The sequence below is a fragment of the Nerophis ophidion genome, linkage group LG21 (assembly GCF_033978795.1).
Source record: "Nerophis ophidion isolate RoL-2023_Sa linkage group LG21, RoL_Noph_v1.0, whole genome shotgun sequence".
In the NCBI taxonomy this organism is placed as follows: Eukaryota; Metazoa; Chordata; class Actinopteri; order Syngnathiformes; family Syngnathidae; genus Nerophis; species Nerophis ophidion.
The window spans coordinates 18,808,588-18,830,131 of record NC_084631.1 but is presented as its reverse complement, the minus strand read 5'-3'; the positions used below and the strand labels follow the sequence as shown (position 1 = coordinate 18,830,131).

At 38.6% G+C, this 21,544-nt stretch overlaps 1 protein-coding gene across 1 annotated transcript; it reads right to left on the bottom strand.

The window, feature by feature from the left end:
* Nucleotides 1–105: 105 nt before the first annotated feature.
* On the bottom strand, nucleotides 106–20,510 carry LOC133539837 (zinc finger and BTB domain-containing protein 12-like). Its single transcript, XM_061882084.1, has 5 exons — nucleotides 20,174–20,510; nucleotides 11,310–11,518; nucleotides 9,918–10,112; nucleotides 5,277–5,465; nucleotides 106–1,373 (listed from the first exon to the last, which is right to left on the bottom strand). Exons 2-5 carry the CDS (start codon nucleotides 11,511–11,513, stop codon nucleotides 294–296), a joined length of 1,668 nt encoding a protein of 555 aa, XP_061738068.1. The 5' UTR covers nucleotides 11,514–11,518; nucleotides 20,174–20,510; the 3' UTR covers nucleotides 106–293.
* Between the last annotated feature and the right edge of the window lie 1,034 nt (nucleotides 20,511–21,544).

Below are 21,544 nucleotides of genomic sequence, written 5' to 3'. Positions count from 1 at the left end.
GGATGGATATTGTGTGTGTGTGTTATAAATGAAGTATTACGAATTAAATGTGCTTTCAAAAACTTGAGCATTTGTAGGACATAAATGAACAAAAATTTACCAACCTTTTGACATTAAATGCTGTATTATATCACATTTCTTCTTTTAAAACGTATACAATCTTGAGTTGTCTTGATGTCCTGACACTACACAGTATATAAAAACCTCAAGACTAAAAACATAGCAGTCTAAAAAGGCCTCACAGCTAAACTACCAGCACACGGTTACTCGGTTTTGCCTTTAATTCTTTGGTTTTAGGAAACTTGCTCCATAATCGGACATTCTTGCCCTTCTTGTATTCTTCCAATCGACCTCTCTCGCTCCTCCTGCTCGTGGAGAGAGTTCTGTACTGTCGTTTTCCCGTGTTGCTCCTTCAAGTGGCGCCGTAAGGCCGGCTTGTGTGCGAACCGAGCGTGGCAGTATGCGCAGCGGTGTGGGCGCTCGCCGCTGTGGAGGTTCATGTGGTCGATGAGCGTGGACCGCTGGGTGAAGCTCTTGGAGCAGAGGGGGCACTGGTGGGGTCGACCGTTGCCCCGGTGCAAGGCCATGTGTCGGTTCAGGTTATAAGAGTGCTGGAACTGCTTGTCGCAGAAGGGGCACGCGTAAACCTGGTGAGCGGCGCAGTAGTGGATGGCGAGGTCGTGAGGTGAGGGGCACGTCACGCCGCAGTGCTCGCAGATGACAGGACCGGTGACGCTCGACGTGGATCCCACCACGGCGACGGATTCATCCCCTCCCTCGCTGGTGCCAACGTTTAACCCGGAACTCCCCTCACCAGCATCACGAGACTCTTCCAGGCCGAAATGAGTCAAACTAGAGGCGGCCGGTGGCAAAGATTTGTCCCCTTGAGCGTCGTCCAAGCTGAAGTCCAATTGTGGGAGATCCACCGAGAACAAACTCCCCGTCTTGAGCCCTTCACTGAAGTCAAGCCCAAAGCCCCCTGCTGTTGCGGCGTTTGCCAAATACCACAAATCTTGAGAGGCTAATCTAGGAGATCTTTTCTCCTGAGTTGACACTAAGCGTCTCCTTTTGAGCCCCCTTCCTGCTCCTCCCCCTTTGCCTTGCTCAGGTTCCGACAACCTGTGTCTGAGCGCACGCAGTTCATCTCTTGATAAGGTGTTCGCACCTTTGCCTGTTGGATTTAAGTCGTATTCGCTTCTCTCTCCTCCGACTACTCCCCCCTCCGTTTCAGGGGACCGTGCATCCTGAGGCTCATCAGTGGGACCGAGGGCCCCGTCGTCCTTAACATTGTTCGGCTCTTCATCAGAGATGTAGACTTGGAACACATGCTGCTTTTCAATGCGGGTCTCTCCTTCATTGTCTGATGCCTTCTCCTATGCCAAAAATGAGAGGAGGTAAGATACAAGGCACAGACATTTTTCCATTTCCCATTCATTTGTATCAGTACTGTAACAATGGACAGCTACTTTTTAGGTAATAAGTTGTTATTTTTTAGTCTTGTGACAACAAAGTGCTATTCAGATTTACTGTATCAAATTGTAGTTGAAAGTTGAAACTCGGGTTGTTCGGTATACCGGTACTAATAATGTACCGCGATACTAATTAATTGAAATCGGTAATATACTACATTTGAAAAGTACCGGTACCGTTCTTTCATCTGCATGCAGCTGTGCAGGCGCATGATGTTGAGTGTGTCAAAACGCACACACAAAGTGCATACAAGCAATGACATCGTGGTGGGAAGAATGGCAAAAAACTGTAATTTTACTAGTTAATAAAGAAGGGGGTGTAGCACAATATGGAGGTATTTGGGCTTTGCCACTATCGATAAAGGTGACGTTTTATACAAAGAGGCGCAACGCTGTAACTGTTGTAATTAAAACATGCCATTAGTATTACCATGTTGCTTCAAACTTTAGTAAACATTTAAATAATAAGCATTCGGATCGGCACAAGGAGTTATAAAGAGTGAATAGTAACTGGTGTGCCGTCAGGACCAGCGAGGCCTTCTCTGCTGGCCTAACAATAACCAGAAATCATGATCATAATTAAAGATAAAAGTAATGTTTTATTTACTTTCCTTAAATATCTAAAAGTATTCATATTCTCTTCATGTCATATTATGCTCCTTCCAGCGTGGTTTTTTTTAGGTTATTGAATTGTTATCCAATCAGAATTCAGCTAGCTTATGTTGCCATGCTGTACCAAATCTGCCCAGAGCCTTCAGAATCAACAATGCAGGCGTCTATGCACTGTAAGTGAACGGACACAAACATTAGACGGACAGTTGCGATAGCCAATCAGATCACGAATTGTCAGTCAGGCCTTCTCGCTGGCCTAAGGTAGATATATTGTGATGATATGACCTAAGTAACATAAGAGCTCCATTACCCAGCATGCCACAGTAGTGAAGAGCATGCTCAGTAGCCCCATTTAGGTTGTTGAATGTAGACATGTTTTAATGAGCACGCTGTGGAGTAAAATTTAAGAAGTCCGCCAACACGCCTCGTCTGCATCTTTTATGATAGACAAGACATCACTTATATTTGCAAGGCCATTTTCAAGGATACTTAAAGCTGTCCTGGCGATGAAATGTGAATTTAGATATATATTTTTTTTAAGTTTAATATGTTTTTTGGAGGGCTTCACGGTGGAAGAGGGGTTAGTCCGTCTGCCTCACAATAAGAAGGTCCTGAGTAGTCTGGGGTTCAATCCCGGGCAAGTGATCTTTCTGTGTGGAGTTTGTATGTTCTCCCCGTGAATGCGCGGGTTCCCTCCGGGTACTCCGGCTTCCTCCCACCTCCAAAGACATGCACCTGGGGATAGGTTGATTGGCAACACTAAATTCACACTCACATTCACTAAATTGTGAATGTGAGTGTGAATGTTGTTTGTCTGTGTTGGCCCTGCGATGAGGTAGTGACTTGTCCAGGGTGTACCCCGCCTTCCGCCCGATTGTAGCTGAGATAGGCATCAGCGCCCCCCGCATCCCCAAAGGGAATAAGCGGTAGAAAATGGATGGACGGATGTTTTTTGCAATTTAAATTTTAATAGTACCACATATGATGTTTTAATTGCTGATGCGGGTTTATTGATTTTTAAATGCGCCAGAAAATAACCTGTTTTGTACAATGCCCAGTAGTGCTTAAATGTGTTCCTGGATATTAGTATTTCTCCAGCAATGGTCATGTGGTGACATAAATGATGGTATATTATGAGGTAATCTTTGAAGTCGGACATCACTGAAGGCCTAGTTTGGAAACGCACAGTCCGCCACTGGGTAAGAATGTAGTTGTTACACCTGTCAAGCTGTTTGGCTCCGGTGTAGACCGTAGTGGAGAAGCATGAGGCAGGCGTTCCTTCCAGGGCGGATGTTTTCGTCGGGGTAAAACCCTTTACTTTACTAGGCACTGGGTCTGCTAAGCTCCGCTTTGGGGTTACATTGACGAGGCCGCCGATTCACCACGATCTCTTCATTATTAGTTTTGCAGGACACAACTGGACCCGTTCATCTCTCTACAGCGCAGTGTACGCACTCCCTCTCTCCCTCTTTACTTGCCCACTCACTCACTCACTGACGTCACTCAGCCATTACGTTGCCATTCTCACAAACACAAATACTCTCTTAACTAGCTCCCCAGCTGTGCACATGTAGATAAGTACACACGCACAGAGCTGGTTGATTTGATGCCAAATATTAGCGGAGTTAAAACCACCTATTCATAGCTTTAACTAATGCAAGTGAAATTACTAAATATTGTAACAAATTCCATCCATCCATCCGGAAGAAGATGGATGGATGGATGGATGTAACAAATTCCTACAATTAGTGTTTAATCTGTAACAAATGTGTGCTTTACCTGGTACATGGCTTATCGGTGTATATGTATCCATAGTTTTGTTTCTGGTACTTACTAATCATTGTACAAACCCCGTTTCCAAATTGTGGTAGATGTAAATATAAACGGAATACAATGATTTGCAAATCATTTTCAACCCATATTCAGTTAAATATGCTACAAAACAACATATTTGATGTTTAAACTGATAAAAAAAAATGTATTTGTAAATAATCATTAACTTTGGAATTTGATGCCAGCAACACGTAACAAAGAAGTTGGAAAAGGTGGCAATAAGTACTGATGAAGTTGAGGAATGCTCATCAAACACTTATTTAGAACATCCCACATGTGCAGGCTAACTGGGACAGGTGGGTGCTATGATTGGGTATAAAAACAGCTTCCCAAAAATGCTCAGTCTTTCACAAGAAAGGATGGGGCGAGGTAAATCCTTTTGTCCACAACTGTGTGGCAAATAGTCAAACAGTTTAAGAACAACGTTTCTCATAGTGCAATTGCAAGACATTTAGGGATTTCAACATCCACGGTCCATTATATCATCAAAAGTTTCAGAGAATCTGGCGAAATCCCTTCACGTAAGCGGCATGGCCGGAATCCAACATTGAATGACCGTGAAATATTCGACCGTGTCATCCGGACCAAAGGGGAAGCGAACCATCCAGACTGTTATCGTTGCAAAGTTCAAAAGCCAGCATCTGTGATGGTATGGGGGTGCATTAGTGCCCAAGGCATGGGTAACTTACACATCTGTGAAGGCACCATTAATGCTGAAAGGTACATACAGGTTTTGGAACAACATATGCTGCCATCTAAGCGCCGTCTTTTTCATGGACGCCCCTGCTTATTTCAGCAAGACAATGCTAAGCCACATTCAGCACGTGTTACAACAGCGTGGCTTCGTAAAAAAAGAGTGCGGGTACCTTCCTGGCCCGCCTGCAGTCCAGACCGTCTCTCATCGAAAATGTGTGGCGCATTATAAAGCGTAAAATACGACAGCGGAGACCCCGCACTGTTGAACGACTGAAGCTCCACATAAAACAAGAATGGCAAATAATTCCACTTTCAAAGGTTCAACAATTAAGTTTCCTCAGTTCCCAAACGTTTATTGAGTGTTGTTAAAAGAAAAGGTGATGTAACACAGTGGTGAACATGCCCTTTCCCAACTACTTTGGCACGTGTTGCAGCCATGAAATTTTAAGTTACTTATCATTTGCAAAAAAACTAGGGTTATGAGTTTAAACATCAAATATCTTGTCTTTGTAGTGCATTCAATTGAATATGGGTTGAAAAGGAATTGCAAATCATTGTATTCCGTTTACATTTACATGTAACACAATTTCCCAACTCACATGGAAACAGAGTTTGTATTTTTCTTAAAGCACTGACCAGGAGTGAATGAAGATGCCTGTCACACACCTTGACGCTAGCTTTTTGCACAAAAGAAGTGCCATCTTGTTGTTGACTGCTCTCCTGTGTGCTGTTCTTATCAAATAAGTGCACTTCAGGGCTTTGTGCAGCGGAAGGCCGGCCGGGGGGGGGTGGCGCAATGGAATGAATGCTGCCGCTGACAATCACAGGCTGAGCCAAATTCTCTTCAGTGGTTATCTGGAACACAATAAGAATTCAATGTGTTTGGTACACATGACGTCTCGAAAAGCTGTTAAATGGGTAAAAATAGAAAATAATAATCCTTTGCACAATATAAAAAACTTAAGAGTTCCTTGTAAGGTGATCCATGCAAACTCGGGCTAAAGGATTTTCAAAGACCCTGGAGCTGTGGCCTTTCCTATCAGCCGATCTGGATGAACTGTCATCCAAAATCAATAGACTTCCTCTGACACACTCAACCAATTGATATCTGTGTGTTCTGACCTATGACCTCATCTACTACCAGTCTTTAATGGCTAATGTGTAGTTTTAGGGATGCAGAAATTTAACCAATTCTCTTCAACAGCCTTACACCTTTAACCTTAGCTACACCAGCTATTGCTGAAAATCAATATGATTCTTGCTTCAAGGCAGATTTGATCTTTAACCTTAGTTTGGTTGTTCATTGTCTGTTGACTATAATTCATAAACAATAATGCTTTTGCCTGCATATCCACCTAGGAACCAGCTTCTACTGCAGTTGGTATATGTGATGAGCATAAAAGGGCTATTTTTCCACTCCCTAAATTTGCAATGCTCACAAAAGAAATAGAATACAAATATTCAATGTCGAGGACACTGGTTCTCAAAATACAGTAGTAACCTCTTCATATTTACAAATAATTTTACACATATAAAATAGGACTCCCCACCCTTTAATATTTTCATATTTCTAACATTGTTAGCAGTTATTGAAGCGTAAAAAAAAGCTCACTGCTATACATTAAAACATAGAAATGATGAATTGTGTAACTATCATTGACTGTGATAACATGCAAAGTAGGAAAGGGTACATCTTCAGTACTTTTATTCCGTTTGGTACTATGTAAACTCAGACGGTACCATATTTCGATACCTTTGCTGCACATGATATCACAACCTGTAAACATCAAACATTTGGTGGGCAAACAGGGGTATTCGTAGCGAGCTGTGTCGAGCTAATGTAATTGTCCATGCCAACAAAGTAAGGCTCCACTTTTCAAAATGGAGCACGTTGCTAGTTTACATAGAATATACCATATACAAGCTACCAGTTAGCATTAGCAATTTTACATGGCAATTTCAACACTTTCAAAGTTTGTAATCAAAACTACACCTAAGATGGACGTTATAATCAAACAGCTGGTGTGTAATAAGCATGCGGTATTAACACTTTGTAGGGCTCAACTAAAAACAAAACCGACACAAAGACTACTTCTTGACTATGGCAACCCACCGTACGCTAGATACACTAATAACATCTTGGAATTGCAACTGCATGAAAAGTCTACTATGTTTAGCTATTAATTGTCCTCCAGGGATGATACTGGTAAGAAACATTTTTTGTCACAATGAAAGCGAGGATTACTGACGTAGAAGTGGCTTTCACTTCACTGTCAAATTTATAGACACACATAATGTGTCATAAACATGCATTGTCAGGATACAACCAGTGACGTGCTGTCAGGGGAGGCAAGTGAGGCAGTGCCTCACCTGCCACCAGGTGGCTTAACCATGAGATGTCCCAAAACGAAGTAATAAAATAAAAAAAGTTTTAATATTTCTCTTTTGGTTTATGCTTTCTGTGTGCTTTTGGTGTGGTTCCTGTATATTTTGATAATTTTCATGGTCAAAATCGTGGAAATTCCATGTTTCCTGATCAAAACAATGCAGCAGATGAGAAGTGAGGCAGACACAGGTGGTGCCTCCACGGCTACACACAGTGTGTATTGGGCGTGTGTGTGCGAGGGGGGGGGGGAGGCAGGTCTTGAGGCAACAAGTACCTTTGCCTCAAGGTAGGGGGCGATTTATTGTCAACTTGCAGTTCAATGCCTCAGCAGTACTCTGACTCGCCACGTTGGGAGAAGTGGGGGCGCTTAAGCTAGCAGACACAGGTCTCTCCAGCGGAAGCCAGCATTTTTTTCTTTTCTTTTTTTTTAACTGTATTTATAACAAACATGGCATTTTTATTAGAGTAAGCCATCGTTTGTGGGTGTTTTTTGTCGGATGCAAAAATATTGTTTAATTTCTTGAAATGAAATTTAATTAAATGAATGTTTCTGCCAATATGGAGGATTATATACTGTATCCAAGATGAAATACTTCTCTAAACTGGACTTTAAGACAAAATGAATGCAATCATACAAAGTACGTTTTCATGGAGGATAGCTATTGCTGCTTCAGATACAAATACAGAAAGGTAAAATACACTCACAATACTTGATTTATTTTGTTAAAAGCAAATGGGACCAAAAAGTATTTAATAACAACTTTATCAAATAGTTTTGGACCCATTTATCATATCATAATATCATTATGATAACGTTTTTATGAAAGCGAATAACTCCCCTTTTTTTCCCTGTAACTCTAATGTGCAACCTAAATCAACAATGACTAGAGCTGCACCTATGAATTTAAGTTAAAAAAAAAAAAGAAGAAAAAAAAGTATGTATGCCTCACCTGGTGTTTAGTTCACCGCACGTCACTGGATACAACAATATTAAAAGCTCTATAGTCAGCAACATTTCCATCATTTACTGTATATCGTTTATTGTCTGTATCGCGCAAACTTTACTAGAAACACATTCAACATTAAATGAGGTTTTGAAAAATTGGCTGCTTGAGAGTCACAATTGTAATCTAATGTATAAGCTACTGGTAAGGTTGTCCCGATGCCAATATTTGACCTGTGTCAGTGTCAAAATATAATTGTGAATCACAAAGATGTTGTTTGGGGTTTATTTAATCTTTTTAAAGGGTACTTTCACACGTAAATAGTACAGTTGGCACTTTATTATCATATATGCAACTCTCTTAAGGGTATAAAGGGTACTTCAACGCGTAAACAGTACAGTATGTACTTCATTGACATAACTCTCTTATGGGTATAAAGAGTACTTCAACATGTAAACAGTACAGTAGCTACTTTATCATATATGTAACTCTCTTATGGGTAGTAAGGGTACTTGAACATATAAACAGTACAGTATATGTACTCCATTTTATTTATTATATATATATATATATATATATATATATATATATATATATATATATATATATATATATATACACACATATATATATATATATATATATATATATACATACATACATATGTATATATATATATATATACATACATATGTATGTATATAGAAAACTCAATTTAATGAATGCATCCAAACACTTTATTAATATGTATTATGCACATCAACATAGAGCAGTTATCAATGTATGTAGCATGTTTAGCACAATAACATAACTGATTAACAGTCTGTTAAAATCTCATTATTACCACATAACTGGCCAACTTTGTCATTTTTCAGACACAATAAAGGCTTAAATAATTAAAAAAACATATAATTACGATAACCACTAGCGGTAGGAATCTTTATACACCTCACGATTCAATCACTATTTCGGTTCAGGAGCTATGACTCGATTAAAAATCGATTATTGCTACATCTTTAATTTATGTATATTGATGCAGGTGTTTACACTTTCTTTTTGTTTCACTAAATAATCACTTGCAACTTTAAAAAAAAGTGCATTTGTAATAAGAAACAAATAAAATAATTCTTACATTTATTAAATTAATAGAAATGTGTGCAAAACTGGAACATTAGTTACCTATAATAAAGAAGTTAATGTTGAGTGACTATTTTTAGTGGAGCATTGTCACAGAGAGGTAACTTTTTTATGCTGTGAAATTGACGTCATCAGCTGGTGAGCTGCTTCCCCGCCACAAAGCTTGTGAAAGTTTATTCTAGATTATAAATCATGCCTCTAGCCCATATAGTAAAATGACGTGGACACAATCTGAGAAGTTGGTCAACTTTGACGGCCAATTTAGACCCGAGTGTCGAAAAGACCCTTTGGTTCACCCCCTTTTTTTTTTGCTTAACATGGCCATAACACGTAAATATAACATGTTATAATAATGAACCTATATTTACACATAAGTATACTTACAGCATATAGATAAAACCTTGATAGAGGTGTTTGGATGTTTTTAAGCACTTTATAGACATAGGCTCCATTGTAAGCAGACATTTGCTCACATTTTTTTTTACAATACTATTTATTAGAAACTCCAACACATATGTGCGCTTGTCTCACATAAAGATTGTAAACAATAATCAAAAATCCATAACAGTGTTGTTCCCCTTCAGGAATTGCAAGATGAATAATGCTTGTTTTCAGAATAAAATACTTATTTCAATCTGAAAAGTCTTGCTAATGTCTTGATACCCAAATCTAAATTTAGGATATTTTATCAAGTAAATTAATCTGTCCATGCAGCTAGTTAATTTCAAGAGTTTTTAGTATTTTCCTAAAATAGAATGTAGTCTCTTTTATCTTATATTTTGACAGCTCTTGTTTTACCACTGCAGAGTTTCTGTAGACACTCCGCTTCGAGTGACTGACCTTAAGTGGACCCGGGTTCTTCGATCGCATGTATTTCTTTAGCGCATCTCTGCAGCGCTCTACGATACACTCCATCTGCAGGTAACTTGCAGCAGTCAGGTAGTTGACAATCTCCTCTGGGTTGAATTTCAACAAACCAGTGTAGCAGGACTGTAGCAGGTCACACATGACCGAGGAGCTGTGCAGCATTGAAACCTTGACGTTCACAGGAAAAAGAGAGGAAAAACCTCATAAATCGCAGAATATAAATGAGACACTAATCTGTTATTGAACAGTTTTTCAATGATTTTAGAATATTGTGAAAGTAAAGAAACAGGTCTATAATTTGTAAATAGATGTTTATCACCAGTCTTATAAATTGGTGCAACTTTAGCTATTTTCATTTTGTTTGGAAATGTACCTGTTTGAAATGATAGGTTACTAATATACATTAATGGTCCTGAGATCTCATCAATCACCTTTTTTATCATATCCATATCAATTCCATTACAATCAGTTGAAGTCTTTGATTTACATTTTTTCACAATTTTAACTATTTCCTCCTGTGTCACATTACTGAGGAACATGGAGTTGGGATTTCGCTCTATGGTATCATAATAGTCCTCAATTGAAACTGGGTCTGGAATCCTTTCTTCCAATTTTGGTCCAATATTTACAAAGTAGTTATTAAAGCTTTCAACTACTTCCTTTATGTTGTCATTATGTTTATTTCCGTCTAAGAAGTAATGGGAGTAATCCCTCTTAGTGCCATTTTTAATAATGCTATTGAGAATGCCCCATGTTACTCTCATATTATTTTTGTTCCTGTCCAATAATTCACTGTAATATTCTTTTCTACATGATCGTAGTATGTTTGTTAACTTGTTTTTATACTTTTTGTACTTAACTTCTGCCTCTGTAGTTCTTTGTACTATACATTTTCTATATAGCGTATTCTTCTTCTTACAATCATTTTTTAATCCTTTTGTCATTCATGGTTGATTATTCTTTCTCTGTTTACTACTGAGTTGTCTCCATGGACAATGTTTGTCATAAAGTATTATGAACTTGTTCAAGAAATGTTCGTATGCTTCATCAACCTCTTCTTCATTGTACACATTGTCCCAATCTTGCTTTTGTAGCTCCATTTTGAAAGCAATCATCCTCTTCTCTGTGCACAGTCTTTGAAATGTCCTTTTGTCTTCCGTGTTCTTTTTGCAGTTTCCATCATATAATGTAAAAACTGGCAGATGATCACTAACGTCGGTTATAAGTAAACCACTTGTAGTGTTATTATCAAAATCATTAGTAAAAATATTATCAATAAGCGTGGCACAGTGTCCTGTGATTCTGCTTGGCTTTGTGATTTTAGGATATAAACTGATGCTGGTGCGGCATGGTGACTGTCGCTACCTGAAGTTTGGAGGCGTGACTAAGGAGGAATTGGTCTCTCAAGAATGGCGAACAAGCCGCCAGCACTACTTTGTGCCCTCGGAATGTCTGGTTGTTGCTGGTCAAAATGGTGATGTCACAAAAGTGCTGGCGGGACCTCAGAGAATTCATGTGCTTCAGGGTCATGTCCCCATGGCCCGGCAAGCGGAAACAGAGCATCTCCATCTTGTCTGCGGAAATGGAACATTAAAACATTAAAAAATAGGCAGTTGCGTTTATTCCTCTTGCGCACTGATATGCTCTTTGATAAAATAGGACTTGTTTACACTTCTGCAAAAACCAGCAGGTCATGAGGTTCAGCAATGCTCAATACATTTCACTCTGATCTATGTGAAGCATTAATGTTCAAATAAACATCAACATACAAAACGTGTCCTAAGGACCTAATGTTATGCATTAATATTCAGTATGCATTAATAAACATTTTAAGCTAATCTTTATGTATACATAGTTAATGAGCTGCTCAAAAGGCACTAGCTATTTCAACAGTATATCCATCCATCCATTTTATACCGCGTGTCCCTTTTTAGGGGTCACGGGGGGTGCTGGAGCCTAGAGCAGGGCGATATATCTATATAATCGATATATCGCGGGTTTGTCTCTGTGCGATATAGAAAATGATTATATCGTGATATTCGAGTATACATTCTCACGCAGTTGCTTTTAGCTGCTGCCATTACATTATAGGCTCTTCCCACTCTTTGTTGTCTCTCCTCACAGAGACATAAAACAAGCGCACCTTCTTACATACGTCACAGAGTTTCCCACACATTCATTTATTTGTAGCGGCCCGCCACGAAATAATTACGGCCGCCACAAATAAAAATTAAAAAAAATAAATAAATAAATAAATAAAATGTTTCCGGCTTTTGACTCGCTCGACCACTCATAAAAGCGATGGGACTCTGTCTGTGAATGGAGCTTGTAGTTACATATTATATAAATATGTAAATATTATATAAATATGTATATAAATATGTACATAAAGTGTTGTAATTATGTTCTGATTCCGCGTTCTTCTTGGTCATCGCCGCCGCCGCCGCTGCATCATGGGTAACGTTAGCTGTGGTAATACAAGAGAGAGAAGGTGCAACTCTGTTAACAAATGAAGGAAGAATTAATTCCCAAGAAAAACAGCAGCGGGTCCATTGTTTGGCGGTGGTTTGGCTTCAAGTGGGAATATGTCGAACAGACAACCGTAATTAAGCAAGTGTGGGGTAAAAGCGTTGCTACAAAAAGTAGCATTAGCATTACTGCTAATTTGTAGCATCATTTAAAAAGTCACCTGTTAGAAAATGAAGAGTGATTACTCCGCATGTCAACATCAACCATTTTCACATCAACACCATATGAAAAAAATAGTGAACAACATAAGGTGATAATGTCCACAGTAACCTACCACATAGCGAAGGACTTACACTATTTGATTTTCTATTATGCAGCTCATTTTTATTTGATAGTTATTGAAATGTCTTGTGTGACGTCATGCACAAAAGTGCACTTTATTTGTTTTAAACTATTGTAGTGGCGTTCTGTACAAAAAGTGCACTTTAATTTAGTGTTGTTTTGATGTGTCATCTTAGTGACATCACGCACAAAAGTGCACTCATAGCTTGTTTTAAATCTTGCACTTTGTTTTGAAATGACATGAATGTTTGTGCTTTATAACTGTTTAATAAATACACTTTTGGTAAATTGACTTAGTTGTGATTTCCCTCTTTGCATGAAAGTTTAAAATGAGCATACATTAATGCAGTGTGAACAAGAATGTTTTAATGTAGACACATAGAATCATAATACTGTTGTGATTATATGCATCAAGTGTTCATTCAAGGATAAGGCAAAATATCGAGATATATATCGTGTATCGTGACATGCCCTAAAAATATTAAGATATTTAATAAAAGCCATATCGCCCAGCCCTACTGGAGCCTGTTTTAGCTGCATTCAGGTGGTAGGCAGACAAGTCGCCACCTCATCACAGGGCCAACACAGATAGACAACATTCACACTCACATTCACACACTAGGGCCAATTTAGTGTTGCCAATCCACCTATCCCCAGGTGCATGTCTTTGGAGGTGGAAGGAAGCCGGTGTACCTGGAGGGAACCCACGCAATAACGGGGAAAACATGCAAACTGCACACAGAAAGGGATCAAACACAGGACCATCGTATTGTGAGGCACATGCACTACACACTGTACCACCGTGCTGCCTATGTTAACAGTATATCCATCCATCCATCCATCCATCCATTTACTACCGCTTATTCCCTTTGGGTTCGCGGGGGGGCGCTGGTGCCTATCTCAGCTATAATTGTGCGGAAGGCGGCGTACACCCTGGACAAGTCGCTTTCTCATCGCAGGGCCAACACATATAGACAGACAACATTCACACTCACATTCACACACTAGGGCCAATTTAGTGTTGCCAATCAACCTATTCGCAGGTGCATGTCTTTGGAGGTGGGAGGAAGCCGGAGTACCCGGAGGGAACCCACGCACTCACGGGGAGAACATGCAAACTCCACACAGAAAGATCCCAAGCCCGGGATTGAACCCAGGACTACAAAGGACCTTCGTATTGTGAGGCAGATGCACCAACCCCTCTTCCACCGTGAAGCCCCAGTATAGTGAATCAAAAATGAGAAAAATTGTAACATCAAAAATGGTCCAAATCACACCAGCATGTGTATTTTTAGATGTTTGTACGTGTTCATTTTGTGCAAAGACATTTACATGTGGGAAGAATGCATGGTAAATGTCGGTATAATCTCATTACATCCATTCATCCATCCAATTTCTACCGCTTATTCCCTTCGGGTTCGCGGGGGGCGCTAGAGCCTATCTCAGCTACAATAGGGTGGATGGCGGGGTGCACCCTGGACAAGTCGCCACCTCATCACAGGGCCAACACAGATAACATGCACACTCACATTCAGACACTAAGGCCAATTTAGGGTTGCCAATCAACCTATCCCCAGGTGGATGTTTTTGGAAGTGGGAGGAAGCCGGCGTACCCGTAGGGAACCCACGCAGTCACGGGGAGAACATGCAAACTCCACACAGAAAAGGGATCAAACACAGGACCATCGTATTGTGAAGCACATGCACTAACCCCTGTCACACCGTGCTGCCTATGTTAACAATATAGTGCAGTGGTTCTCAACCTTTTTTCAGTGATGTACCTCCAGTGAACATTTTTTTAATTCAAGTACCCCCTAATCAGAGCAAAGCATTTTTGGTTGCAAAAAAAATAAAGTAAGATACAGCACTATGTCATCAATTTCTTATTTATTAAATTGTAGAACAGTGCGATATATTGCTCATTTGTAGTGGTCTTTCTTGAACTATTTGGAAAAAAATATATAAAAATAACTAAAAACTTGTTGAAACATAAACAAGTGATTCAATTATAAATAAAGATTTCTACACATAGAAGTAATAATCAGCATAAAGTGCCCTCTTTGGGGATTGTACTACAGATCCATTTGGATTCATGAACTTAATTGTAAACATTTCTTCATATAAAAAGAAATCTTTAACATCAATATTTATGGAACATGTCCACAAAAAATCTAGCTGTCAACACTGACAGCTTTTCACAGTGTATGAACTTACATTCATATTTTGTTGAAGTATTATTCAATAAATATATTTATAAAGGATTTTTGAATTGTTGCTATTTTTCTAATATTTTTTTAAAATCTCAAGTACCCCCATTTGAGAACCACTGTTATAGTGAAACAAAAATGAGAAAACATTCTAACATCAAAAATGGTCCAAATCACAACAGCATATGTATTTTTTTGATGTTTTTGTTTTTGTGTTAATTTTGTGCAGAGACATTTACATGTGGAAAGAATGCATGGTAAATGTCGGTAGGATCTCCTTACAATACCAGTGAAAACCAGGACAAGAGCATGACTTCCACTGTGTCATAATGTGAATCCACCACATAAAACAGTGGTTCTTAACGTTGTTGGAGGCACCGAACCCCACCAGTTTCATATGCGCATTCACCGAACCCTTCTTTAGTGAAAAATAAAAAAATAAAAAATTTAAATTCAAGACAAAGTTGTATGTTTTTGGTAACACTTTAGTATAGGGGAACATATTCTAAGTAACAAAGACTTAAAGGCCTACTGAAATGAGATTTTCTTATTTAAACGGGGATAGCAGGTCTATTCTGTGTCATACCTGATCATTTCGCGATATTGCCATATTTTTGATGAAAGGATTTAGTAGAGAACATCCACGATAAAGTTCGCAACTTTCGGTGCGAAGAGAAAAGCCCTGCCTCTACCGGAAGTCGCAGACGATGACTTCACATGTTGATGGCTCCTCACATATTCACATTGATTTTAATGGGAGCCTCCAACAAAAACAGGTTTTTGAACCGAGAAAACGACAATTTCCTCATTCATTTGAGCCAGGATGAAAGATTTGTGTTTGAGGATATTGATAGCGACGGACTCGAAAAAAAAAAACAAGTAAAAAAATGTTTTTAGAGACATTTACTAGGATAATTCTGGGAAATCCCTTATCTTTCTATTGTCTTGCTAGTGTTTTAGTGAGTTAAATAGTACCTAATAGTCGGAGGTGTTTGTCCACGGGTGTGTTGACGCCAGTGTCTCAGGGAAGTCGACGGCAGCTGTACGGACGGCACAAGCTCAGCTGATATCCGGTAAGTGGCGACTTTTTAACCACAATTTTCTCACCGAAACCTGCTGGTTGACATTCGGTAGGAATCCATGTCTGCTTGACCGCGCTCTAATCCATAGTTAAGTTTCACCTCCAGGAATTTTAAACAAGGAATCACTGTGTGTTTGTGTGGCGAAAGGCCAAAACTTCCCAACTCCATCTTCCTACTGTGACTTCTCCAATATTAATTGAACAAATTGCAAAAGATTTAGCAACACAGATCTCCAAAATACTGTGTAATTATGCGGTTAAAGCAAACGACTTTTAGTTGTGTGTGTGTCAGGCTTGTCCCTGACAGTTTTGGTCTATGTCTTAGTTTTTCCTCTGTGTTTGTTTTTAGTTCCTGTCAGCACTCTTATTTTGGTTCTGTTTCCTGTTTGTCTACCTGAGTGCTGTATAACCCTCAGCTGTGGCTGATTGGCACCTGGCCACACCTGGGATCAATCAGCCAGCCACTATTTAAGACCTGTTTTCTCCTCCAGTCAGGGCTGGATTATTGTCGTGTCAATGTCATTTTCTACTTGTCAATCCTACTGGTCGTGTGAATGCAGCGTAGCGGTAAGCTATATTTGGTAGATGTTTTGTAGCTTACTGTTTTTTGTTCCCTGCTTCTGATTTGTTTGTTCATAGCCCTTAGTTTGTTATATCCGCCCACCTGCGTGCTTTTTGTTTGTACCCTTTGTTTGTTCTAGTTCTAGTAATTTTAATTAAACTATGTTTTCCTGCAAAATGCCTCCCTCCTTCTCTGCATCTTGGGGTTCATCACCAAATAACCCTGACAGTGTGTGCGCAGCGCTCATATTTCTAACAGCCCGTGACGTCAAGCGTACACGTCATCATTACGCGACGTTTTCAAGAAAAAACTCCCGGGAAATTTAAAATTGCAATTTAGTAAACTAAAAAGGCCATATTGGCATGTGTTGCAATGTTAATATTTCATCATTGATGTATATAAACTATCAGACTGCGTGGTGGGTAGTAGTGGGTTTCAATAGGCCTTTAATTTAGAGTTATTTGGACACTAGGGGAACATGTTCTAAGTAATAGAATATGTTAGTTATTTGGTTAGGGTGAGGGTTAGGGTTAGAGGGTTAGGGTTATAATAAGGCCATGCCGAATAAGGCATTAATAAGTACTTAATGACTAGTTAAGAACCAATATGTTACTAATTTGCATGTTAATAAGCAACTTATTAGTGGTGAATATGTTCCCCATACTAAAGTGTTACCATATTTTACTTACTGGTGCACAAAATCAACCGTGCATGAACATCACCTTGTTCAAACAACAAAACTAAGACAGTGCATAAACTCACAACAAATTACACACCTGCAATCAGTAAGCTGTTGCCGTATCTGTAATATGCCAACAGGGAGAAGTTTGTATTAACACGAAGAGTCGGGTGTGTTTTGATCTCCGCCGAACCCTGAGGTTGACTCACCGAACCCCTAGGGTTCAATCTGTTAAGTGTCTACATATTTGAAATTAGTGTTATTTGCTGATGACACTAACATTTTTTGTTCAGGGGATGACTTAAATCAATTACAGGAAGTCATTATGGAAGAAATTAGTAAACTAAAAACTGGGTTTGACTATAATAAATTGTCATTAAACCTGACTAAGACTAGGTTAATGCTGTTTGGAAAGAGGACACGTGAGACAAGGGTACAGAAACAAATAGATAGGGTGGATATTGAAAGGGTTTTTGAAATAAAATTATTTGGAGTTACAATTGACTATCAAAATAACTGGAAACCACATATAAAACATGTACAGTCTAAACTGTCAAGAAGCATCTCAGTAATAAATAAAGCAAAGCAGGTTCTGGATCACAAATCACTCCACATTCTCTACTCTTCATTAGTTTTACCATACTTAACCTACTGTGTGGAAGTCTAGGGGAATAATTATAAAAGCTCATTAAACTCAATAACTATACTTCAGAAAAGAGCTGTACGCATCATCAACAAGGTTGGATATCTGGACCATACTCATTCACTATTCTTACAGTCAAGAATATTGAAATTTAATGATATTATTTTGTATAAAACTGCACAAATAATGTATAAAGCCAAAATAAATAATCTCCCAGGAAGCATTCAAAAATTGTTCAGCACACGAGAGGGGGATTATAATTTAAGGGGGAATTTTAATTTCAAAATGCTTAGTTGTAGAACGACCATCAAAACTTTTTATATTTCAATCTGTGGAGTGAAACTATGGAATGGTTTGAATGTGGAGTTAAAGCAATGTCCAAACATAAACCAGTTTAAAAAGAAGTATAGGTACATGGTATTCCAGAGGTACAGAGATGAAGAAGGGCTTTGATATTGGGTTTCTTGTGTTACAAAAGAGTTTGGGGCTGCCCATTGAGGCACTGGTACTGCCGCTTTGGCATGATACCATTTCCATGAGCACTTGTGGTAATGGTGTGGCTATGTATGTGTGTAGTGTGCATATGTATGTATATATTTATCATTTATGTATATACAAGTTCATTAATTTTGTACATAGAGTGAACAGGTAGTTCTAGCTCAGAGTATTTTATGATTTAAAGAAAAGTGGTGGGATTAAATAAGTGTATACTAGGGTTGTCCCGATCCGATATTTGGATCGGATCGGCCGCCGATATTTGCCAAAAAATGCGTATCAGCAAGGCATGGGAAAATGCAGATTAAGATCCAGTTTTTTTTTTAAACTACGGCCCGTGTTTTCCAACGCACCGATTTAAATAATACATTCCACTCTTCTGCTGCCCCCTACGTTCCGTTCCGCATTTTCCAGCACACCTTTCAACTCATCCACAGGTCTGTGTTCTAACCGTTAAGACAGCCGTGTGAATTACAAGTTACGGTAAAAATGTCAGCTGTGTGGGATTATTTTACCGTACAAAAAGAAAAAGATGAAGAGATGGAGTGCAAAACATGCCACAATAAAGTCAAGCATGGTGGTTAAGTTGTAAGACATTTTAATGACTTGAGAGTGAGAGGCTTCAGCACTCATCATTGATGAACACAAGAGCAGGCTGAAAGCTGAGCATCTTGAAGTGCTCGTCTTCGTTAGAAAGAATCTCCCCATTATGCTTGGACTTCAATTGTTTGCCCCTCCTGACTGGGGCAAACAATTGAAAGGAGTGTGTAGATATATATATATATTTTCACATTTACACTTGTTCAAGAGCAAGTATTGATGCTGAGTTATAGACATTTTATCCCACTCAGGTTGTTTGTGTGTTCTGCTTTTTTAAATAAAGTTTACAGCATTATTTGCACTTTATTCTGTTCACTGTTTTACTGTTTAATGATGCCATTTCTGTTTGTCATGTATAATTTTTTCTATTTTGTGTTTATCCTTGAATACCAACCATTGGGTATTATTCATACTCACCTAATTCAGCTGGCTAGTTGTTATCAAGAGTACTAAAACCCTTTTCAACATGAATCTGACAACTAAGTAGGCTAAATAACTTTAAACTTTAATACATGCTCGGATAGGCCAGTATCGGTATAGGATCGGTGCAAAAACAATATCGGTATCGAATCGGAAGTGCAAAAACCTGGATCGGGCCATCCCTAGTGTATACTTCTTCTCACTCCTTTTCAAATATGTAAAAAATACAATAAAATAAAAAGTCCAAAGCTCATTTGTTTTTTTTTTGTTTTTTATTTCTCCATTGTTTTCATTTTGTTAGAATGGCTGTTAAGGCTATAGCACTGTACTGGATCATGCTTGCTCTTGTTTTTTTTTTGCATATTTGAAATAAAAATATATCAATCAATCAATCAATCAATCAATCAAAAATCCTGGTTAAGAACCACTGACATAAAATAAACATTACCATCTTAGAATCGACCTGGGTAAGAAAGTTAACTATAATGGTGTCAACAAAAACAAACTACAAGGAGGGAGGGGGGGAATAAACTGTCATTTAAATGTATTTGATGAAATGAAAACGGTAAATGATGGCGGTAGGATAACGTTATCAAACAAGACGTTCGATTTAATGTTGTCTCTCGAAGCTAACCCAATAGCACCAAAGCTAGCGTTAGCTAACAGGTTAGCTTGCTGACATCCGAGCAGTCAGCAGTCACACAAACAAACCTCTTCACTATTTTACTCACCTGCCACTTCCGTACCGTCGAATACTGCTCAAAAAGGCGATTAAAAAAAGGCAGACTAATTAATACAGCGAATGCTAAATTGATTCCGTTGTCCAGCGTCGTTGCCTTACAGTCAATGAGTGTGTTTACTTTGTGACCTCTCGTTGGATGACAACCAGCAGCCAGCAACCAACCGCCGTTAGACGGTTGCCAGCCGGACAGACTTCGGGTCAGTTCCTGCAATTGTCCTCACGCTAGTTTATTCTCAACGTGAGCTTTGCAGACTGATTTCCAATCAGCGTTTTTTTTTTTATTCAATAATGTCAGGTAACCATGGAGCGGGGCTTGATATGTGACGCAGGCACGTTATTTCACGTTGACGCTCACTGGAAAAAAGTGATGGGATTTTATTCACTTTTCTCACATTTTTTGCTGCTAAAATTGATGTATTACCAATATCCACGAAAGATACATTTTTACTCTCAACATCGAATCAAATGTGCATTATGTACTGCAGTGGTTCTCAAATGGGGGTAAGCGCACCCCTGGGGGTACTTGAAGGTATATGCCAAGGGGTACGTCAGATTTTTTTAAAATATTTTAAAAATAGCAACAATTCAAAAATCCTCTATAAATGTATTTATTGAATAATACTTCAAACAAAATATGAATGTAAGTTCATAAACTGTGAAAAGAGATGCAACAATGCAATATTCTGTGTTTACAACTAGATTTTTTTGTGGACATGAGTTTGAGTTTATTTCGAACATGCAAGCATACAACATGATACATCACAATTTCCAGTTTCTCTTTTCAACATGTTCGAAAAGGAGTAGGAAGAAGCAGAGCTTATTTAATCCTACCCCTTTTCTTTACATAACAGTTGCTAAAACTTTTGTTCACTTCCTGTTCTCAATGTATTCACAATGTATACTCCATAAGTAATAAGTAATCACAATACAAATAAATAAATAAATAAATAATTGGTGAAGTAAGTTTTATTCCATACCATGAGATAAATCAGATTATTTTGAGAATGAATGGGTGAGTAAAATCAGAATGTTTATCATGGTAATTCATTTTTGTACTTTGTAAACACTTCCAGTTTGAAGAGTTTCTTGAAGTGGATCATATTAGTACATTGTTTGATTGCTTTGCTTAATCCATTCCATAATTTAATTCCACATACTGATATACTGAAGGTCTTAAGTGGTGTACGTGCATACAAATGTTTTAAATTACATTTTTCTCTAAGATTATATTTCTCTTCTTTTGTTGAGAAGAATTGTTGTATATTCTTGGGAAGCAGGTTATAGTTTGCTTTGTGTATAATCTTAGCTGTTTGCAATTCCACTATGTTGTGGAATTTCAGTATCTTTGATTCAATAAATA